The sequence below is a fragment of the Dama dama genome, chromosome 9 (assembly GCF_033118175.1).
Source record: "Dama dama isolate Ldn47 chromosome 9, ASM3311817v1, whole genome shotgun sequence".
Lineage (NCBI taxonomy): Eukaryota > Metazoa > Chordata > Mammalia > Artiodactyla > Cervidae > Dama > Dama dama.
Genome location: NC_083689.1, coordinates 54,738,198 through 54,757,454, shown reverse-complemented (window position 1 = coordinate 54,757,454; position 19,257 = coordinate 54,738,198). Strand labels below are relative to the sequence as shown.

The 19,257-nt window shown below is 41.0% G+C and overlaps 2 protein-coding genes across 2 annotated transcripts; both read left to right on the top strand.

Moving 5' to 3' along the window:
- Positions 1-4,697: 4,697 nt before the first annotated feature.
- On the top strand, positions 4,698-6,980 carry TAF7 (TATA-box binding protein associated factor 7). The gene has a single exon (XM_061151526.1). The coding sequence runs from the start codon at positions 5,410-5,412 to the stop codon at positions 6,457-6,459; it is 1,050 nt and encodes a 349-aa protein (XP_061007509.1). The 5' UTR covers positions 4,698-5,409; the 3' UTR covers positions 6,460-6,980.
- Positions 6,981-11,312: 4,332 nt separating this feature from the next.
- Positions 11,313-12,696, top strand: LOC133061420 (mitochondrial ornithine transporter 2). The gene has a single exon (XM_061149435.1). The coding sequence runs from the start codon at positions 11,379-11,381 to the stop codon at positions 12,282-12,284; it is 906 nt and encodes a 301-aa protein (XP_061005418.1). The 5' UTR covers positions 11,313-11,378; the 3' UTR covers positions 12,285-12,696.
- The last annotated feature ends 6,561 nt before the right edge of the window (positions 12,697-19,257 follow it).

The following is a 19,257-nucleotide window of genomic DNA, read 5'->3' as shown; positions in this document are numbered from 1 at the left end:
ACCCTGTATGCGAGACAGCAAAAGAGACACAGATGTTTTGAACAGTCTTTTGGACTCTGTGGGAGAGGGCGAGAGCAGGATGATGTGGGAGAATTGCACTGAAACATGTAAATTACCATATATGAAATGAATCGCCAGTTCAGGTTCGATGCATGATACAGGATGCTCAGGGCTGGTGCACTGGGATGACCCTGAGGGATGGGATGGGGAGGGAGGAGGGAGGGGGGTTCAGGATGGGGAACACATGTACACCCATGGCGGATTCAAGTCAATGTATGGCAAAACCAATACAATGTTGTAAAGTAAAATAAATAAATTAATTAATTAAAGAAAAAGAAAAAAATATAATAAAAACCATGAGTTAAAAAATAACAAGGTTAGGGCAAGGTTTCTCAACCCTGGTACTACTGCAATATTTTGAGTTAGATAACTTTGTTGTAGGGAGGATGTTTTATGCATTGTAGGATATTTAGCAGCACCCATGAGATGCCAGTAGATCCCACAGGTACAACAATCAAAATGTCCCCAGACATCAGTGAATGTCTCTTCCTCCCCACCATTTTGAAAATACAGGCTTAAGGTATTCCCCTGGTGACTATTATTGAGCCAGGGATAGGCATATGATCTAAACTGGTCCAATCAAACTGAAAGACAGATTTTGGTTGGAAAGAACCACTCTCTGAACTTACTGTGGACAAGGAAGGAAGTTCCTCAGTTACTGCTGGCAGGTTTCTTATGACCACAGACTTTGGAAGTTTACAAGGAGATGAGGGTAAGGCTGAAAAATAAGAAAAAAAAATAAATATTCATTCTCCAAAATTAGCAACAGTTAAACAATTCATGCCAGACCATGATTCTATCCTGCCTAGAGGCAGCCATACTTCTAGACATACTGTAACCACCCACCCACATGTGGCCATTGGGCCAGTGGCTAGTCCAAACTGAAATGTGCCTTAAGTGTTAAATACACACCTGATTTTGAAGATTCAGTAAAAAATAAGATTATAAAATATATCATTAATAATTTTACACTGATTACATGTTTAACAATATTTTTGATAATTAGGTTAAATAAAATGCTATTGAAATTAATTTAATGTGCATTTTTTGGCATTTTAATGTGGCTGCTAGGTAATTTAACATACATATGTAGCTTTCACCTGTGGCTCACATTGTATTTCTCTTGGACAGAGTTACTCTAGACTACCTGGTTTTTGAGATAACACATTTTCTTATTGTTTAAACCAGTGTAGGTTGACCTTTTTTCCTATAGAAACTTCCTGTTTGATACAAGAGGCTGCTACATTATTAACCTGCTTTTTACTGATTATATACTGCTGGAACAGTATATAAGGTGTATTTTGGGGGCATTTGCTATTTCCTCACTCCTATAATTTTCAGTTTCCAAAATATAAACAAGGCTTCTCCGAACACCCACAGTTTTTTTAACCTCCATAGTATAAGGAACTTGAAAGTTTATTAAAAGGAATTTTCAAACATATAGCACTAGCCTGATTGTGATACTCATTTATCACAGGTAGGAAGCCCTTTGAGCCTTGTTCCCACAGTGGGCAACTTATTGCTTCATCCAAATATTTGCATCACTAGTATCACAGATATTCTATGCAACAACCACAGGAGTGTAATTCTTTTATCAACTCAATGGTTTCTATATATCAAATGGATTTGATGAAAACAAAAACTGAATTTATCAATAGACATTAAGGTAATGGTGATATTGCAGTACCCTTAGCTCTAGGATCAGTGTAATTACACCTTATAAACAGCATTCAGAAAATGTATTAAACTCAAAGGCAGAAAATATGTTTCACAATTGAAGGAGGTAGATACTTTTAGGGTAACTTCAGTTGATTCTTTTAATTATCTCTGACAACCTTCTATTTCAAGGTTTACTAACTGAAATAGATCATAATTTTGGAAAATCTAAATTGCCAAGAATTTATCTCAAATTATTTTCTGTGATAAAGAGATTTGAGCATCATAAAACTCACAGGCAAGTGAAATGCAAAGCAATATTTGGATTATTTTCATGTATAAGCATGGTCAGCCTCAGATTTTATAGGATTAAAAAAAGCATTATGCAGAGGCTGGCATGTTAAACTCATATCCATGAGTTAATCAAAATTGGGTACAATTAAGGGAATAGAACATTGGAAACATTTCTTCAAAAACAGGAAATAGATCATCCTGGAAATTATATATACATCAGCATGGACCTGCTGCTTGAGAAACCTGTATGCAGGTCAGGAAGCAACAGTTAGAACTGACATGGAACAACAGACTGTGGTTCCAAACAGGAAAAGGAGTACGTCAAGGCTGTATATTGTCACCCTGCTTATTTAACTTATATTTAGAGTACATCATGAGAAACACTGGGCTGGAGGAAGCACAAGCTGGAATCAAGATTGCCGAGAGAAATATCAATAACCTCAGATATGCAGATGACACCACCCCTATGGCAGAAAGTGAAGAAGAACTAAAGAGCCTCTTGATGAAAGTGAAAGAGGAGAGTGAAAAAGTTGGCTTAAAGCTCAACATTCAGAAAACTAAGATCATGGAATCCGGTCCCTTCACTTCATGGCAAATAGATGGGGAAACAGTGGAAACAGTGGCTGACTTTATTTTGGGGGGCTCCAAAATCACTGCAGATGGTGATTGAAGCCATGAGATTAAAAGACACTTACTCCTTGGAAGGAAAGTTATGACCAACCTAGACAGCATATTAAAAAGCAGAGACATCACTTTGTCAACAAAGGTCTGTCTAGTCAAGGCTATGGTTTTTCTAGTGGTCATGTATGGATGTGAGAGTTGGACTATAAAGAAAGCTGAGCCAAAGAATTGATGCTTTTGAACTGTGGTGTTGGAGAAGAGTCTTGAGAGTCCCTTGGACTGCAAGGAGATCCAACCAGTCCATCCTAAAGATCAGTCCTGGGTGTTCATTGAAGGACTGATGTTGAAGCTGAAACTCCAATACTTTGGCCACTTGATGCCAAGAGCTGACTCATTTGAAAAGACCCTGATGCTGGGAAAGATTGAGGGCAGGAGGAGAAGGGGACAACAGAGGATAAGATGGTTGGATGGCATCACCGACTCAATGGACATGGGTTTGGGTGGACTCTGGGAGTTGGTGATGGACAGGGAGGCGTGGCGTGCTGCGGTTCATGGGGTTGGGTTGCAAAGTGTGGGATACAACTGAGCAACTGAACTGAACTGAACCTTCTTCAACACATCACAGAACAAAGGACTAAAGCACAATTATGTGCAAGCACATAATTTCCCTTCATACTTAGCATGAAAAACCAAACTGGGGTCAAGCCATTTAAATTCCACCCCATGACACACAGTATCACAGTCTGCTGAAACCAAAAGGGACACATTTACACCTGCTGTTTGCAAACCCCCACCTCCTAACGATTAGTAGGACCCTTGACTGGAGAGGAAATGTCTATCAAGTGACACTCTTTCATTTTAAGGCAATACAGAATGTATTTTCTCTCACAAATTATTAGAGGATTTAGATTATATTTATGTTCTTCAGATGGGTCAATTTTTTCATTCAGTTACCAAATAATTTTTATCTCCCACGTTTTGATATGAGGCACTGGGACCAGATGAGCACACGATTAGACTTTTAATTATCATGGACCTTCCAATCTTAGGAGAGGGAGACAATAAGTACAAAAGAAAGTGAAATTTCTATATGTTAATCACATTTTAAACGAATTCCCTTAAACTTGAGATGCAGGTGTTGATATTTTAGAGAACAGAAATTGTAATTTTAATGATCGTGATGCTCTACCAAATTGATCCTATTAATAAATGGAAATGAACAGAAGTGAAAACTCTTACACTGTTAGTCCGAAGTACTATAAATCCATGTTAAGAATACCTGACCACCTAAAGAGGCAAGTAGAAAAGTTACCTGAACAGTAGAAGGGAATTTTTTAAAAATTCCAAACTAAAAAAATTACTGGCAAATTAGTGGCAGCGGATAATACTTCAGTTAAAGCTTAATCAGACCATTCGTCTTTCAGACAACGGTCCTAAATGAACACAGGCCTCTGGAAGAACACTAAGTTCCCTGTTTACATTTATACCTACACCTAACATATTAAAAGAGAAATCACCCTTGTTGCCTCAGAAGTCTCCAAAACACAAACAGACCGTGAGTCACAGGTCCCCTAAGGACACTTTCACTATCAACACACACAGAATTACATAGTGGGCAGCACGTCCTCACGCCACTGATTCGGGTACTTTAAAATCCACAGGCATGGTTAGTTATGAATTGTTTTATCGGCTCCAGATTTAAGAATATAGCCTGGGGAGACTCCGAGATGTTTCCAAAAACAAACACTATTTCTGCACGGACGCCCTATCTCCAGCAATCCACGGAAGCCTAGGAAGTAACCGGCCTCCGGCAAGCTGGTAAAAGCTCTGGCTTAGCAGAGGCAGGCGAGACCATCTTTCTTAGAATTGCTTTCTTTAAACACTTTCAAGGTAATAGCTATTTTTGAAACACGATCGCCACCTTCTCGTAAAACCAAAATCTCGCGAGACAACAAGTCACGCCGAACGCCGTAATCGCGCGTTGCGCCTGCGTGCGCTGAAACGTCCTACACTTCCGCCCAAGGCGTGCTGTCACTCACAGACGCCTCCAGTCCTGCGCGGTGACGTAACGCTTTCTTTTCCGCTGTGTCTGCAGCCCCGGACGGAGGCACGCCGAGCTGCGGAGTTGCAAAGGCTGGCGCTCGGAGCTGCGGCTCTGTGCGAGATTTCACGTTGCCGGTTCCGAGTCATTTCACCGATAATCAATAGCGGATCGCTTTGCCAAGTGCCGGGAAGAACAAAGGAATCAAGAAAGAGACGCTCGGCTCCCGGCGTTCTTGTTCTGAGTGGCTTTTCTCGCTCGTTCCTGTCCGGAGAATCTGGACTTATAATCGTCACTGGATTGTAAGTACCCGAGGCGAAGAGAGCTCACTACGCCCCGCATTTTGAATATCTTTGTTCCGGGAGAGTTTGTGGTTTGGGCGTATCTGCTGAGCCTTTCTTTTGTGCCGAAAATCATCCGTAGGAGCCGCCATTTGCTTTCTCTGCATTGTTCTGCAGCGGCATCTAGAGGTTGAAACTTGGCGTTACCGCTAATAGATTTAAATGGACATAACTGACTGAATAAGGCAATGCATCAGTAACAACTGGCGTTCAGTCACGGCGTTTTAAGAAAGACTTGGGGCTTAATTAAAAACATGCTTAGCTGCTGTTCTACCTAGAACTCTTTGTAACTAAGGATTCAAGTTTATAAAGAACTGGTCTTTCTGGTGAAGTACCTGGAACTTTTCAGTGCAAAAAGTGGTTATTTGAGAAAAACTGAATTACAAAGAAATAAAAATGAGTAAGAGCAAAGATGATGCTCCTCATGAACTAGAGAGTCAGTTTATCTTACGCCTACCCCCGGAGTATGCCTCTACTGTGAGGCGGGCAGTACAGTCTGGCCATGTCAACTTGAAGGACAGACTGTCAATTGAGTTACACCCTGATGGGCGTCATGGAATTGTCAGAGTGGACCGAGTCCCTTTGGCCGCAAAATTGGTAGACCTGCCATGTGTTATGGAGAGTTTGAAAACCATTGATAAAAAAACCTTTTACAAGACAGCTGATGTCTGTCAGATGCTTGTCTCTACAGTTGACGGTGATCTCTATCCTCCAGTGGAGGAACCAGTTGCTGCTACTGATCCCAAAGCAAGCAAAAAGAAGGATAAGGACAAAGAGAAAAAATTTGTATGGAACCATGGAATTACTCTGCCTCTGAAAAATGTGAGAAAGAGAAGATTCCGTAAGACAGCAAAGAAGAAATATATTGAGTCTCCAGATGTGGAAAAAGAAGTAAAGCGGTTGCTGAGCACAGATGCTGAAGCTGTCAGTACCCGCTGGGAAATAATTGCTGAAGATGAGACAAAAGAAACAGAAAATCAAGGCCTTGATATCTCTTCCCCAGGAATGTCTGGCCACAGGCAGGGCCATGACTCCTTAGAACATGATGAGCTTCGGGAGATATTCAATGACCTCAGCAGCAGCAGTGAAGATGAAGATGAGACACAGCATCAAGATGAAGAAGATATAAACATCATAGACACTGAAGAAGATCTGGAAAGGCAGCTACAGGACAAACTAAATGAATCGGATGAACAGCACCAAGAAAACGAGGGAACCAATCAGCTGGTTATGGGAATTCAGAAACAGATTGATAACATGAAAGGCAAGCTCCAGGAGACCCAGGACAGAGCAAAGCGACAGGAGGATCTCATCATGAAAGTGGAAAACCTGGCTCTCAAGAACAGATTTCAGGCTGTACTGGATGAACTGAAACAAAAGGAAGACCGGGAAAAGGAGCAGCTCAGCTCTTTGCAAGAAGAGCTAGAATCACTCCTAGAGAAGTGAGGAGTGGTTTCATAGTTAATTTCATTGCTGTGAAATTCAATGCTGAGGTCAGCATTGAAAGAGAAAATTTTTTTGTTTTCATTGCTTGTAAAACTGTGTAGTAGTTCACATTTTCCTCCACTGTCTTCTGTTGGATTTGTCTTGTGAATTTCTATCTCATTTGTCTTTTGGAACCACTTTGCTAGGTGTTTATCCCGTAGGAAGTAGGAATGTATAGACAGATAAATGTAGAGAAGTTGTACGAATAGTGGAGTGAAAAGTTCAACTTAGTTATTAATCACAGCTTCATTGCAGGACTTTGTGGCTGTTTCTCCGTTTAGAAGCTTCCATTGCTACTCTGTGATGACATCTGAGGTAAATCAGTAGAGTCTAGTCTGGAGGCAGTAAAGTTTGTTTACATATGTTTTTTGATGCTATAGCTAATTTTCCAGCTATTCAAAGCAATTTTTCATATTTTTGCATTGGAAGTCATTTCATAACGTTCAACAATAAAGAAAAGCAAGTTAAGTTTCACTTTATAATGTGTCTTGCTCTTTTAGGGGTAGTGGATATTACCCTCTTCTGAAGTGGTTTCCTGGTGGGGTTTAATAGATTGACCAGTTGGATTCTGTTTTGTAGGAAAAGAAGCAATTATGTTCGATTTTAAGAAGAGAACACAGCAAGGGCAAAGAAATCGGGAAGTATCACCTTTACATTATGTTTCCAATCCACCTGCTCCATTTGGAGGTTAGGAAATAAAGAGCTTTCCTAAACTATCCAAATGTTTTTTCCAGCCTAATCTCCCATTCTCCCACTGTTTTCAGTCCTGAGCTTATTTACATTTCTTTTTTCAAGGAGTTTAATTACTCCTCTTCCTCTGTAATAGTCTACTGGAATAAGTACTCTTAGGCACCTGTCATACCAGAGTCTAAGTTACCTGTTGCTCATATCCTTACTAAGCTGTTAATTCACTGAGATTAGGCATTTTGCCTTGTTAGTCACTGTAAAGAAGAGTAAAGCAGTTAAAATCACAAGGTCAGGCGTTGTAGTGCCTGAGTTGAGTGATCTTGGGCAAGTAAATAATCTGTTTGCCTCAATTTCCTCATCTCTAAAGTGGAGATGATAATATCATCTACCTCGGGATCCTTGATTTTGGCTATTGAGTTTACATACAAAGGATTTGAGAACAATTCCTGGAATAGAAGCAAATCATTGCCTATTTTCTAGGCAGGGATTACAAACTTGAATGAAAGAGTGATCAAAATGGTAGAAAAGTGTATGAAGAAACTTTTAAATGTTGATTGATTCCAAATTAAAAAATCATTCTAAATCAAAGCTTAAACTACAGCAGAAACATTGTTTCCAATACATACATCTACAGCATAAGCATACTGAGTTTACTGTAGCTTTGTTTTTTGTTAGATTTATTTATGGTTTTGCATAAATATAAAGACTCCATAATGAAGAGTAATTATCTGTTACATAAACTTCAAAAGAGAAAAACTTAAGATCCATTTCCCTTCATGTAAACCCAGAGTTTCTAAAAAAGACTCACTTTTCTCACAGCTCCCTTGTCTGATGAGTGTGATATATAGTTAGGCTACAGTTTTCAATATTTCTCTGAGTTCGTGAACAGAAATTGAATTTTTAAAAAAAGTTTAAAGTACAGATAAAAGACTAACTGAAAATTGTAAGCAATGCAGAAATTTTACAAATTTTAACTCACTCCCCGATTGCTAGTCACTTAGGTTCTGTTTTAACTATGCTATTACACAGAATGCTGCAATAAGCATATCACTGTGGCCTCCATTTTTCATTGTATTTATAGATTAGGTACATGGAGTCTTTATGATCAGTTCTAAATGTCATAAAGCCTAGACATTTTGAATTTATAGATCAAATGTTTGAGATGAAAAATTGTGACAGATCAAGTGTCTGAAGGACTGTGTCTTGAACTCTGCTTTTTATCTCTTAGTATCCAGTAAGAATTCTTTGTAAAAACACAAACTAGGAAAACTGCTCACCGCACAGGAACTATAGATGTTGGCCTTTCTGTGTTACAGATGCCCAGCTCTTTCACACTACAGAGCTTTACTTTTATTACACTTATATTTCCCTTTTTCTGGGACAGTCTAGATAATCTCATGGCTAGCTTTTTGTTGCTCAGCCCTCAGCTCAGACTTTACTTTCTCTGGTAAACCTACCTGGCTACTCAGATATCTAGGGAACATGTGATGTGGATATGCATCTTCTTAAGAGTGATGATCTTCGCTGAAAATCTGGAAATTTCATTCATTCAAAATTATTTTCCATGTGTGTTTGGGAGTATGTGTGCTTAAATTTAAAACAGAAGCATCATAATTTTGATTAAGTTAGAATCAGGAAAAAATGGTTTCAGATGGTTAAGACTGCCTTTTGTTTTGGGCAGTATTACAGTATATTCTATAAACAGTATATACAGTACAGGTCCAAGTCCACCTGTTTAGTATATTTTATGGAACTTGAGCTCTGGCTGTAATATTTGTACAACTGTGTCTGACTGTTCAATGAAGTTACAGACCATTTCTCTATTAATGCTCACATGATCCCTGGCACTGATTACTAATTTGGTTTTTCCAAATATATGTGTTTTTCCAACACATATATGAACTTAATGCAGAAGCAGTTAATGATTTACTGCAGTAACCTTTATCTCTTATGTTTGTAAAAACTCAGCATGTGCTTTAAGCAAAATTTTAAAATAGAAAGTTTTAAAATATTTAAAAATAAAAAAACAATGAACCATATGTCATAATGGACAGTTTTAAAAGCCAAAACATTTTTTAAAAACAAATATGATAGGATTAAAAAATTTTCTAGTTTAAAATGGCACATTGTTCTTGTGAATCTCTTTTCTCTCCCAGAAAGCCTGCTGATATAGTAGCCCCTAAGGGAAAGAATAGTGGGTGAGACAGCAGGGGATGAGATGTCAATGACAGTGATGTCAATCTGTTTTGATAAGGCCAAAGCAGGTGAAGAAATGATTAATTCAGAGGTGGCAGAAAGTTTCATGCTAAATGTCTATAAGGAGGTATACCAAGGAGAAACAAACCCACTTGACATAGACACTGTGAGGCTGGCCGTTTGTGCAGGCAGTTTCCAAGGAAAAGGGAAGGTGTGCAAGTCCAAGTTCAGGGACTTCCCTGGAGGTCCCAGTGGTTAGGATTCCAGCTTCCACTGCGGAGGGCACAGATTAGATCCCTGATGGGGGAACTAAGATCCCACAGGCCTGGCAATGCAGCCAAATAATAAAAGTCTGTGTTCAGAGTGGTTGGACGTCCAGGAACCCTATCTCACTCGAGGAAGCCAGATGACTTCCTTACCCATCCCACAGAAGGAAAGTTTATTTTATGGGTAAACTGAACTAAAGAAGGCCCAGATGAAGGCTGGGTTCTACAGCATTTAAACAAGGGAATTGTGTGAAAGTCTTTCCTGATTGCAGAATGTCATCCTCCTTCTCCCATTTGGTCTCTACATCAGTACTCAAGGCGTACACTGCCCCATCCCCCATCCCCAAGCACGGACAGACAGACATATTGGAAGACTGGAAGATTATTTTCTGAAGAAATCATGTGGTACCGGGGAAAAGAAATCAGGTACACTTGGGCACTCTAAAAGGAAAGACCAGGTCACTATTTTCTACAGCAATGAAGTCTATCTGATGACAAACACTATCCATGCACCATCTGCTTTTAGATGCCTCACTTTAAAATATTAGCTGATAGCTAAAGGATCAAAGAAAGCTTTCAAAGTGAATCATTTAAGCACACTTTCTGCCCTCTCCCCATTTTGTTTTTAAGCCCCAAAGTAAAATACCACCAAGGGCTTAGAACGTAAACTTTAAGAGCATTGGTTCCAACGCTGGGATTATAAGCATCTGGGAGGAAAAAGTGTCCTGGCAGCGGTACCCTCACTGATGGCCCAAACCACATCTTGCCTCCTAGGTCTGTGGTCAATTACACCGAGAACTTCTGTTGCACAAAACTGCATGGCTCCTCAGCGAGAGCCCGGAAGCACCAGAACCACACAGCTCTTTTCTATCAACTTTCTTAGCTATATATAAATATCTCTTTTCCAAGCCGATTGTACAAGGCCGTATCCAACGTCAAGAAATAATAAGGGCTCTGCGTCCACTAGCTCGCAGGGATCCAGGCCCAGAGCCTCGGCGATGTTGCCACGAAATAAGGCTTCTGTCCGCCTCAGGCCTCCCTTCCCGTCCCCCGGCGAGCGAAGCGCCACACCTGGAGAGAGGCGCGGCTGTCGCCACCTTTGCGGAGCCGCCGTTCCTCTCCCGAGGCGACTGAGGGTTTTCTGATCCGTCAGGTAAAACCCCCGCCCCCCAACCCGTGTTTGTTTTCTCTTATAAACCTTTGTCTCTGAAGATTGACCCTTTGACTCCGGGCGCGATCAACTGGGAGCACCTCCCATTTTGTTTGGCCGAGTAGAAAATGCCAGGGTGGGTAGGGAGGGGGTCTAGCCGACTAGGAAGGCTTTTCTTCCTTCGCTGCCGCAGCGCCTAGAGTTTCTGCCCCTAATCTCAGGAATTTATCGAATAGCTTTCAACTGCTGTACTGTGATTCATTTGAAGTGTTTATCTAGTCCATCCTCGAGCCCGCGGGCGCTGGGACGGCCTGGCTGAGTGGAGCTAACCGACCGCCGCGTCGGGCCGCGTCGGGGGTCTGGAAGCGGCGGTCACCCGGCGCGAGGAGAGGCGCGCGCTGGGCCACCGCCGGGGGTTAGCGCTGGGTCACCGTGCGCGGGGAGGGCGGCCCGAGGCCTAATCTGGGGTTAAGCGGCTACTCCCGCCGGGGAGAGACAGCCAAGAGTAGGGGGTGGGATACAGGACTTCCGTCTTAAACTCCAGAGAGTGGCCTTCCGCGGAGACCGGCGGGTGGGCGAACATGAAGTCCAGTCCTGCTATCCAGGCTGCCATCGACCTCACCGCGGGGGCCCTGGGGGGCACAGCGTGCGTCCTGACTGGTCAGCCCTTCGACACTATGAAGGTGAAGATGCAGACATTCCCCGGCCTGTACAGGGGCCTCACCGACTGTGCCCTGAAGACCTACTCCCAGGTGGGCTTGCGGGGCTTCTACAAGGGGACCGGCCCCGCGCTGATGGCCTACGTCGCCGAGAACTCGGTCCTCTTCATGTGCTACGGCTTCTGCCAACAGTTCGTTAGGAAAGTGGCTGGACTGGACAAGCAGGCGAAGCTGAATGATCTGCAGACTGCGGCCGCGGGTTCCATCGCCTCAGCGTTTGCCGCGCTGGCCCTGTGCCCCACGGAGCTCGTGAAGTGCCGACTGCAGACCATGCACGAACTGGAGGCGTCAGGGAGGATAGCAAAAAGCCATGATACAGTTTGGTCCATAGTGAAGAGTATCCTTAGAAAGGATGGCCCCTGGGGCTTCTACCACGGACTCACGAGTACTCTGTTTCAAGTAGTACCAGGCTATTTCTTCTTCTTCGGTGGCTATGAACTGAGTCGATCGTTTTTCGCCTCGGGGGGGTCAAAAGATGAACTAGGCCCTGTCCCCTTGATGTTAAGTGGTGGAATTGCTGGCATTTGCCTTTGGTTTGTCATATACCCCGTGGATTGTATTAAATCCAGAATTCAGGTTCTTTCCATGTTTGGAAAACAGACAGGATTCATCAGAACTCTTTTAAGTGTTGTGAGAACCGAAGGAATAGCAGCTTTATATTCTGGTCTGAAAGCTACTCTGATTCGAGCGTTTCCTGCCAATGCAGCACTATTTTTGGCTTATGAATACAGCAGGAAAATGATGATGAGCCAGTTTGAAGCATACTGAAGTATCTTGGTGAGTCTGAATCCAAGTACAAGCCTTTGGGGACTGTAACTCAGTTTCATGAAGTTCTAGACCAATGTGGTATTATTTTTGACTTCTTGGGAGCTTTGTTTTTGTCTTCCTTTCTTATACTCTTAAACTTTATGGAAGAAACTTCATTTTATATCATATAGTTTCAGTCCATAATTGTATTCAAATAGAAAAGTTGCTGCTCTTATATTTGGTGAGATACACAGAGTGAGTGGGCGGCCCTAGGTACCTAATCTGAAAAGCTAAATATAGTTGGGGGAAAAAGAATTATAGTTGAGTTTTTGCATAAATCTGCATATGTACGTGCAGTTTGGTTGGTTATGTGTTGTGTGAATTAAATAGAGCTTGGTTCCTGTGTTTAATATTATGTCACACGAAAAAACCGAGTTAAGCATGTTTCTGAAGGTGCTTATAAAGGATTGTTTAATCCACTCAAGATGTAGGGTCTCTGGAAAACTCTGCTTAACAGGTGCACTGTTCTAGTCAATTAAAGTTTTTAAAAAGTTTTTGTGTGGTGCTTGAAAAACAAAATATCCATCTATAATTTTTTTGCATCTACAATGATTTATTTTTTTTATTTTTTACTGAGGTAACTGATTTATAGCATTATATTTCTATTTCTATGCACCCTACAACATGCTCACTACCAAAAATTTATTTTTTCTTTCATTACCATATAATTGATTCCCTTTATTCAGTTTGTCTTTCTCCTTCACCCTCCCACCCCCCCATAACCACTACTCTGTTCTCTGTAATTATGTTTGTTTGGTTTGGTTTTGGGTTGTTCATTTATTATGGATTTTGTTTGTTTATTAGTTTTTCATATTCCACATATGAATGAAGTCATATGGTATTTGTCTTTCTCTGTCTGACTTATTTCACTTAATACCTTCAAGGTCCATCCATGTTGATGCAGATGGCAAGATTTTATCTTTTTTCCTCATCTAGATTTTTAAGAGGAGAATATACTTGCATACTGATGTGGCTTCCACATTTGTTAAAGTTTAGGGTAGGCATCCCAGATTTCCCCAAGATTGCTCTCCTCTGAAAATAACGCTACTCATTTTCAAAGTGGGATCATATTCCACACTCTTAGGTGTGGCTTAGTTAGGCCTCTGGGAAGTAGCCTGGCCTCTGTATCAAATTTCCTTCCTCTTCTCTTCCAAAGAGCTTCCCCTCTGCTCCACTTTAGACTGAAATAGTGGTGAAGAATGGAGCTGTGCGTCTTTGCTTTGATGAAGACCCATGTAGCTGACAACAGTTCTTAGCCTCCAGTCTCAGGGTCCTGGGCTGGGAAGGATTCCAGGATGTACTGTTGGCCCATTTAGGGGTTATTGATCCCCCTTGGGGGGGCTTCCCTGGTGGCTAATGGTAAAGAATCTGCCTGCAATGCAGGAAACCCACGTTCGATCCCTGGGTAGAGAAGATCCCCTGGAGAAGAGAGTAGCTACCCACTCCAGTATTCTTGCCTGGAGTATTCCATGGACAGAGGATCCTCCTTGGATCATTCATTGTCCTCTCTGCCTCCACCAGTGAGAAACCTTTCCAGGGAAAAGCAAGTGCAAAAGCCATGAGAACTTTTTGTTCCCTGATGGTGATCAAGTGATATTACCAGTGGATGAATGAAGTCCTCTCCTCTCGAACAGAACTAGACAAAACTTAAGTGTTTGCAGTCCACAGTGATTAATGTTAGAGCTGACCCATTCTGAAGCTTACCTGAGGATCCATAACTCCTAGTCATTTTTTTTTTTTTTACAGTGTTGGAACCTTCTAAATTTTGTACTGGTCATCTGTGAATTTTACTGGTGATTTATACATAAGACCTTACAAAACAATGAAACATTAAAAGCAACTTTATTAAACTATACCATATGCAAGTACATAGGCACTAACAAAAATCAAAATGACATAGTTCATCTGACCCCTGCACGCTTGTGCATCTGTTCTTTGGCCCTATGGTGTAAGAGGGTCATTCTTACTAAAGTAAGCCTCACATTTCCTTGCTGATTCAAGACCAGCAGAGTCACTCTCCATAAGAAATGTTTTTAAGCAGTTTGTAAAGCTGAAAACTGGCAGGTTCCCATGTTAATGATCTTCCATAGCATGTGTGTAAATCACTGCTGGTGAAATGTACATCTGGTGTGGAATCCCCAGTTTCCTTCAGCTTTTTGCTGTCTATCAAGTTTCCATGGTAACTAGCCATATTGCCATAGGCAAAAGGGTCAGGGTGATGGATGTTGACAAACGGGCTGTGGCAGACATCTGGGGAAGGGATGCTCAGTGTCATGTCTGGTGGGCCCCAGAGTGATGGCTGGTCTTTCATTTGCTTTTTCTTTAAAAGAAAACCATTTTTCTATTTCTGAGTTATTTATACATTTAAGTTATATGTTACATACATAAGTGGTCAGTAGCCACTTAGCGAGGCTTTATTCAAGCAAGTCTTCATTAAAGCAGGAAAGAGAACAGGAATGACTTCTGCAGGAAGTGGACCTTTCAGAGGCTCCAGGCCCCTGCGCAGCATCCGTGGGCTGGTCTCGATTAGCTCTGTTGTCAGTGGACCTTTTCACATGTTGTCCATTAAAGGTTTAACTAAAGATCTTCAATAGAAATCATTTGAGACAAGCAAGAGTGCTTGGGAGTAAGGAATTGAAACCTAAGTCAGAATTGTTTTCTACTCTTTGCTTAATTCATGGTTCAATATTGAGGTACAATTTGTAGCACTTCAGACTTGTTCTCAGAGAAAAATATAGTAACTTGAAATATTGTGCTTAAAGAAATTTGAGTGTTTGGTCATTAAATTATTTACCTAAATTGAAGTATTTATTGAATTTACACCATTTACAGTATACTGTTTGAGCTCTGGGGATTCAGATATTAATGGTCTGGTTTCTGTTCTTAAGGATTTGATGGAAAAAAAAAAGGATCTGATGATGGTCTAGATGTTTTACAGTCAAAAGAGTGATTTTCTAGAATACAGTTTAGAACAAAAGATTAGCATCCAAATTATATGTGTGTGTGTGTAAAATCAGTGATGTGTGTGTGTGTAAAATCTTTTCTTTAATTGTGTTTTTGTTTTTATATTGTGGTTTCTGTCATTTAAATTACTTCCATGGTATTTCTTTCTTTTCTCAGAACCCCAGCTTTATTGAGGTATAAATGACAGATAACATTGTGCTTGTTTAAGGTATACAATGCAATGCTTTGATATACATGTTTATTGTGAAATGATTATGACAATAAGGTTAATAGTGTCATAATGACATTATTATGTAATTATTAGTAATGTCTATTACTAATGTCTATTCAGTTTAGTTCAATCGCTCAGTCCTGTCTGACTCTTTGCAACCCCATGAACCTGAACCTCAGCACGCCTCCCTGTCCATCATCAACTCCCAGAGTCCACCCAAACCCATGTCCACCGAGTCGGTGATGCCATCCAACCATCTCATCTTCTGTCATCCCCTTCTCCTCCTGCCCTCAATCTTGCCCAGCATCAGGGTCTTTTCAAATGAGTCAGCTCTTCGCATCAGGTGGCCAAAGTATTGGAGTTTCAGCTTCAGCATCAGTCCTTCCAATGAACACCCAGGACTGATCTCCCTTAGGATGGACTGGTTGGATCTCCTTGCAGTCCAAGGGACTCTCAAGACTCTTCTCCAACACCACAGTTCAAAAGCATCAATTCTTTGGCTCAGCTTTCTTTATAGTCCAACTCTCACATCCATACATGACCACTAGAAAAACCATAGCCTTGACTAGATGGACCTTTGTTGACAAAGTGATGTCTCTGCTTTTTAATATGCTGTCTAGGTTGGTCATAATTTCCTTCCAAGGAGTAAGTGTCTTTTAATTTCATGGCTTCAATCACCATCTGCAGTGATTGGAGCCCCCCAAAATAAAGTCAGCCACTGTTTCCACTGTTTCCCCATCTATTTGCCATGAAGTGAAGGGACCGGATTCCATGATCTTAGTTTTCTGAATGTTGAGCTTTAAGCCAACTTTTTCACTCTCCTCTTTCACTTTCATCAAGAGGCTCTTTAGTTCTTCTTCACTTTCTGCCATAGGGGTGGTGTCATCTGCATATCTGAGGTTATTGATATTTCTCCCGGCAATCTTGATTCCAGCTTGTGCTTCCTCCAGCCCAGTGTTTCTCATGATGTACTCTGCATATAAGTTAAATAAGCAGGGTGACAATATGCAGCCTTGACATACTCCTTTTCCTGTTTGGAACCAGTCTGTTGTTCCATGTCCAGTTCTAACTGTTGCTTCCTGACCTGCATACAGATTTCTCAAGAGGCAGGTCAGGTGGTCTGGTATTCCCATTTCTTTCAGAATTTTCCACAGTGTATTGTGATCCACACAGTCAAAGGCTTTGGCATAGTCAATAAAGCAGAAATAGATGTTTTTCTGGAACTCTCTTGCTTTTTTTGATGATCCAGCGGATGTTGGCAATTTGATCTCTGTTTCCTCTGCCTTTTCTAAAACCAGCTTGAACATCTGGAAGTCCATGGTTCACATATTGCTGAAGCCTGGCTTGAGAATTTTGAGCCTTACTTTACCAGTGTGTGAGATGAGTGCAATTGTGTGGTAGTTTGAGCATTCTTTGGCATTGCCTTTCTTTGGGATTGGAATGAAAACTGACCTTTTCCAGTCCTATGGCCACTGCTGAGTTTTCCAAATGTCCTGACATATTGAGTATTAGTAATGTCTATTACCTCACAGATTACTATTTATTCATTACTATTATTTGAGGTAAAATGGTATATTTTTTTTACAGGTACACACTGATTAATTTATTTACTTATTTTGGCTGCACTGGGTCTTCATTGCTATACTCAGCTTTCTCTAGTTTCGAAGAACAGGCGCTACTCTCTAACTGTGGTGTGTGGGCTTCTCAGTGCAGTGGCTTCTCTTGTTGCAGAGCACAGGCTCTAGGCACACGGGCTTCACTAGTTGTGGCACAGGAGCTTATTAGTTATGAATACTGGCCTTACAGCATTCAGGCTTCAGTAGTTGCAGCTCGAGCGCTCTAGAGAGCTTCAGTAGTTGTGGTGCATGTGGGGCATGTGGTGCAGTTGCTCCTTGGCATGTGGAATCTTTCCAGACCAGGGATCGAAACCTGTGGCCCCTGCCTTGACAGGTGGATTCTTATCCACTGTGCCACCAGGAAAGCCCCGAGATGGTGTTTATTTCTAAGATTTAAGTTGGTCAAATCCATATGTCTGATGCCTAGCCTTATTTTAAATGTTGCTTTCACAAGATATAAATTTATCCCTCAACTTAAAAAATTTTTTTCATTGAAATATAGTTAACTTACAATGTTGTGTTAGTTTCAAGTGTATGGCAAAGTGATTTAGTTATACATATATGTGTGTGTACATATATGTACTTTTTCAGATTCTTTTCTTTTATAGGTTATTTCAAGTACTGAGTATAGTCTTCTGTGCTATGCAGTAGGTCCTTGTTGTTTACCAGTTTTATATATAGTAATGTGTATATGTTAATCCGAAACTTCTAATTTATCCCTCTGCCATTGCTTTCTGATAGCCATAAGTCTGTGTGAATCTCTTTGTTTTGTAAATAAGTTCACTTGTATCATGTTTTTAGATTCCACAAATAAATGATATCATGTGATATTTGTCTTTCTCTGTCTGACTTACTTCACTAAATGTGATAAACTCTAAACCTCTCCATGTTGCTGCGAAAGGCATTATTTCATTTTTTTTTAATGGGCATTTAGATTGTTTTCATGTCTTGGCTATTGTAAATAGTGTTGCTATGAATACTGGGGTGCATATATATAATTTCAAATTAGAGTTTTCTCTGGTATCCCTCAAATTTTTTTTTTAGCCATATTTTCTGGCTTGTGGGCTCTTAGTTCCCTACCAGGGATTGAACCTGAGCCACAGCAGTGAAAATGCTGAGTCCTAACCACTGGGCATGGGCCAGGGAATTAGCTGGTACTCCTCAACTTTGAAATATCTTATCCCTTTGATATATTTATTATACCCTTTGGTCTACTGTCAGGGCCAGATGGTCTGCATCTTGCAATGCTACAGTGATACTCTATCTAGAAATTCATTCTCTGTTCCAACTTTCATGGGATACCAAATACCAAGCTATAGCAGTTAGGTATCAGAAGGATCATATCTGGCCATGGAGTTCAGTTCCCTGTAATCCACGTGGATCAAACCTCAGCATTTTCTTGAATTAAACAAGAAAACGTCCCCAAGTTGTTCAATTTGGAAGAAACGTAGTGCTGGGGTCCAGCCTTGGCAGGATCCAGGGGGTACCCTCAGGATGAACGGCGTCAGCGAGAGAGAGAGAAGACACGTGAGACTAGCCTTGATAGGGCCAAGTCTGCGAGGGAGAGAGAGAGAGAGAGAAAGAGAGAGAGAGAAATGACCAGACGGGGGTGCAGAGAGTCTGGAAGAGTCTGGCAATGCTTTATTTTTTACCATAGGTTTTATACCCTAAGTTAGTACATTTCTAAGGGGAAGATAGTTTAACATTACGTCAGCTTGTCTTTCATGAAACCAGGGTGTTTTCTGCCTACTTCTTTGTTTATGAGGGTCTTGTACATTATCTTCTGGCCTTGGGGCCTATTAACATTTTTGCAGGTCAGGTGAATGTAAACCTATTTTCTGTTTCTATGATGACCTTAACCGAAAGGTAACAGTGTCATAGGGAAATAGTACAGAGTAGAATTATATTCTTGTTAATACAAAAATTAATCTTTCTGCAAAGGTTGTCAGTTGCGTTTATCTAAGAAGTTTACCCTGTAAACTTCTGGGACTCTGGGACTTTGGTGAGGCAGCTTCTGCCTAGCACTCCTGACTGACAATTAACAACCATCTCATTGTTACCACACTAGGGCTAAGTTCTTATTTCTCTAGATCTTTAACTATATTAACAATGGTTTTTATAACACAACCTTAGCACATTAAAG

Coding starts and splice junctions, on each gene's coding strand:
- LOC133061420 (XM_061149435.1), top strand. CDS start 11,379: ATGAAGTCCAGTCCTGCTATCCAGGCTGCCATCGACCTCACCGCGGGG.
- TAF7 (XM_061151526.1), top strand. CDS start 5,410: ATGAGTAAGAGCAAAGATGATGCTCCTCATGAACTAGAGAGTCAGTTT.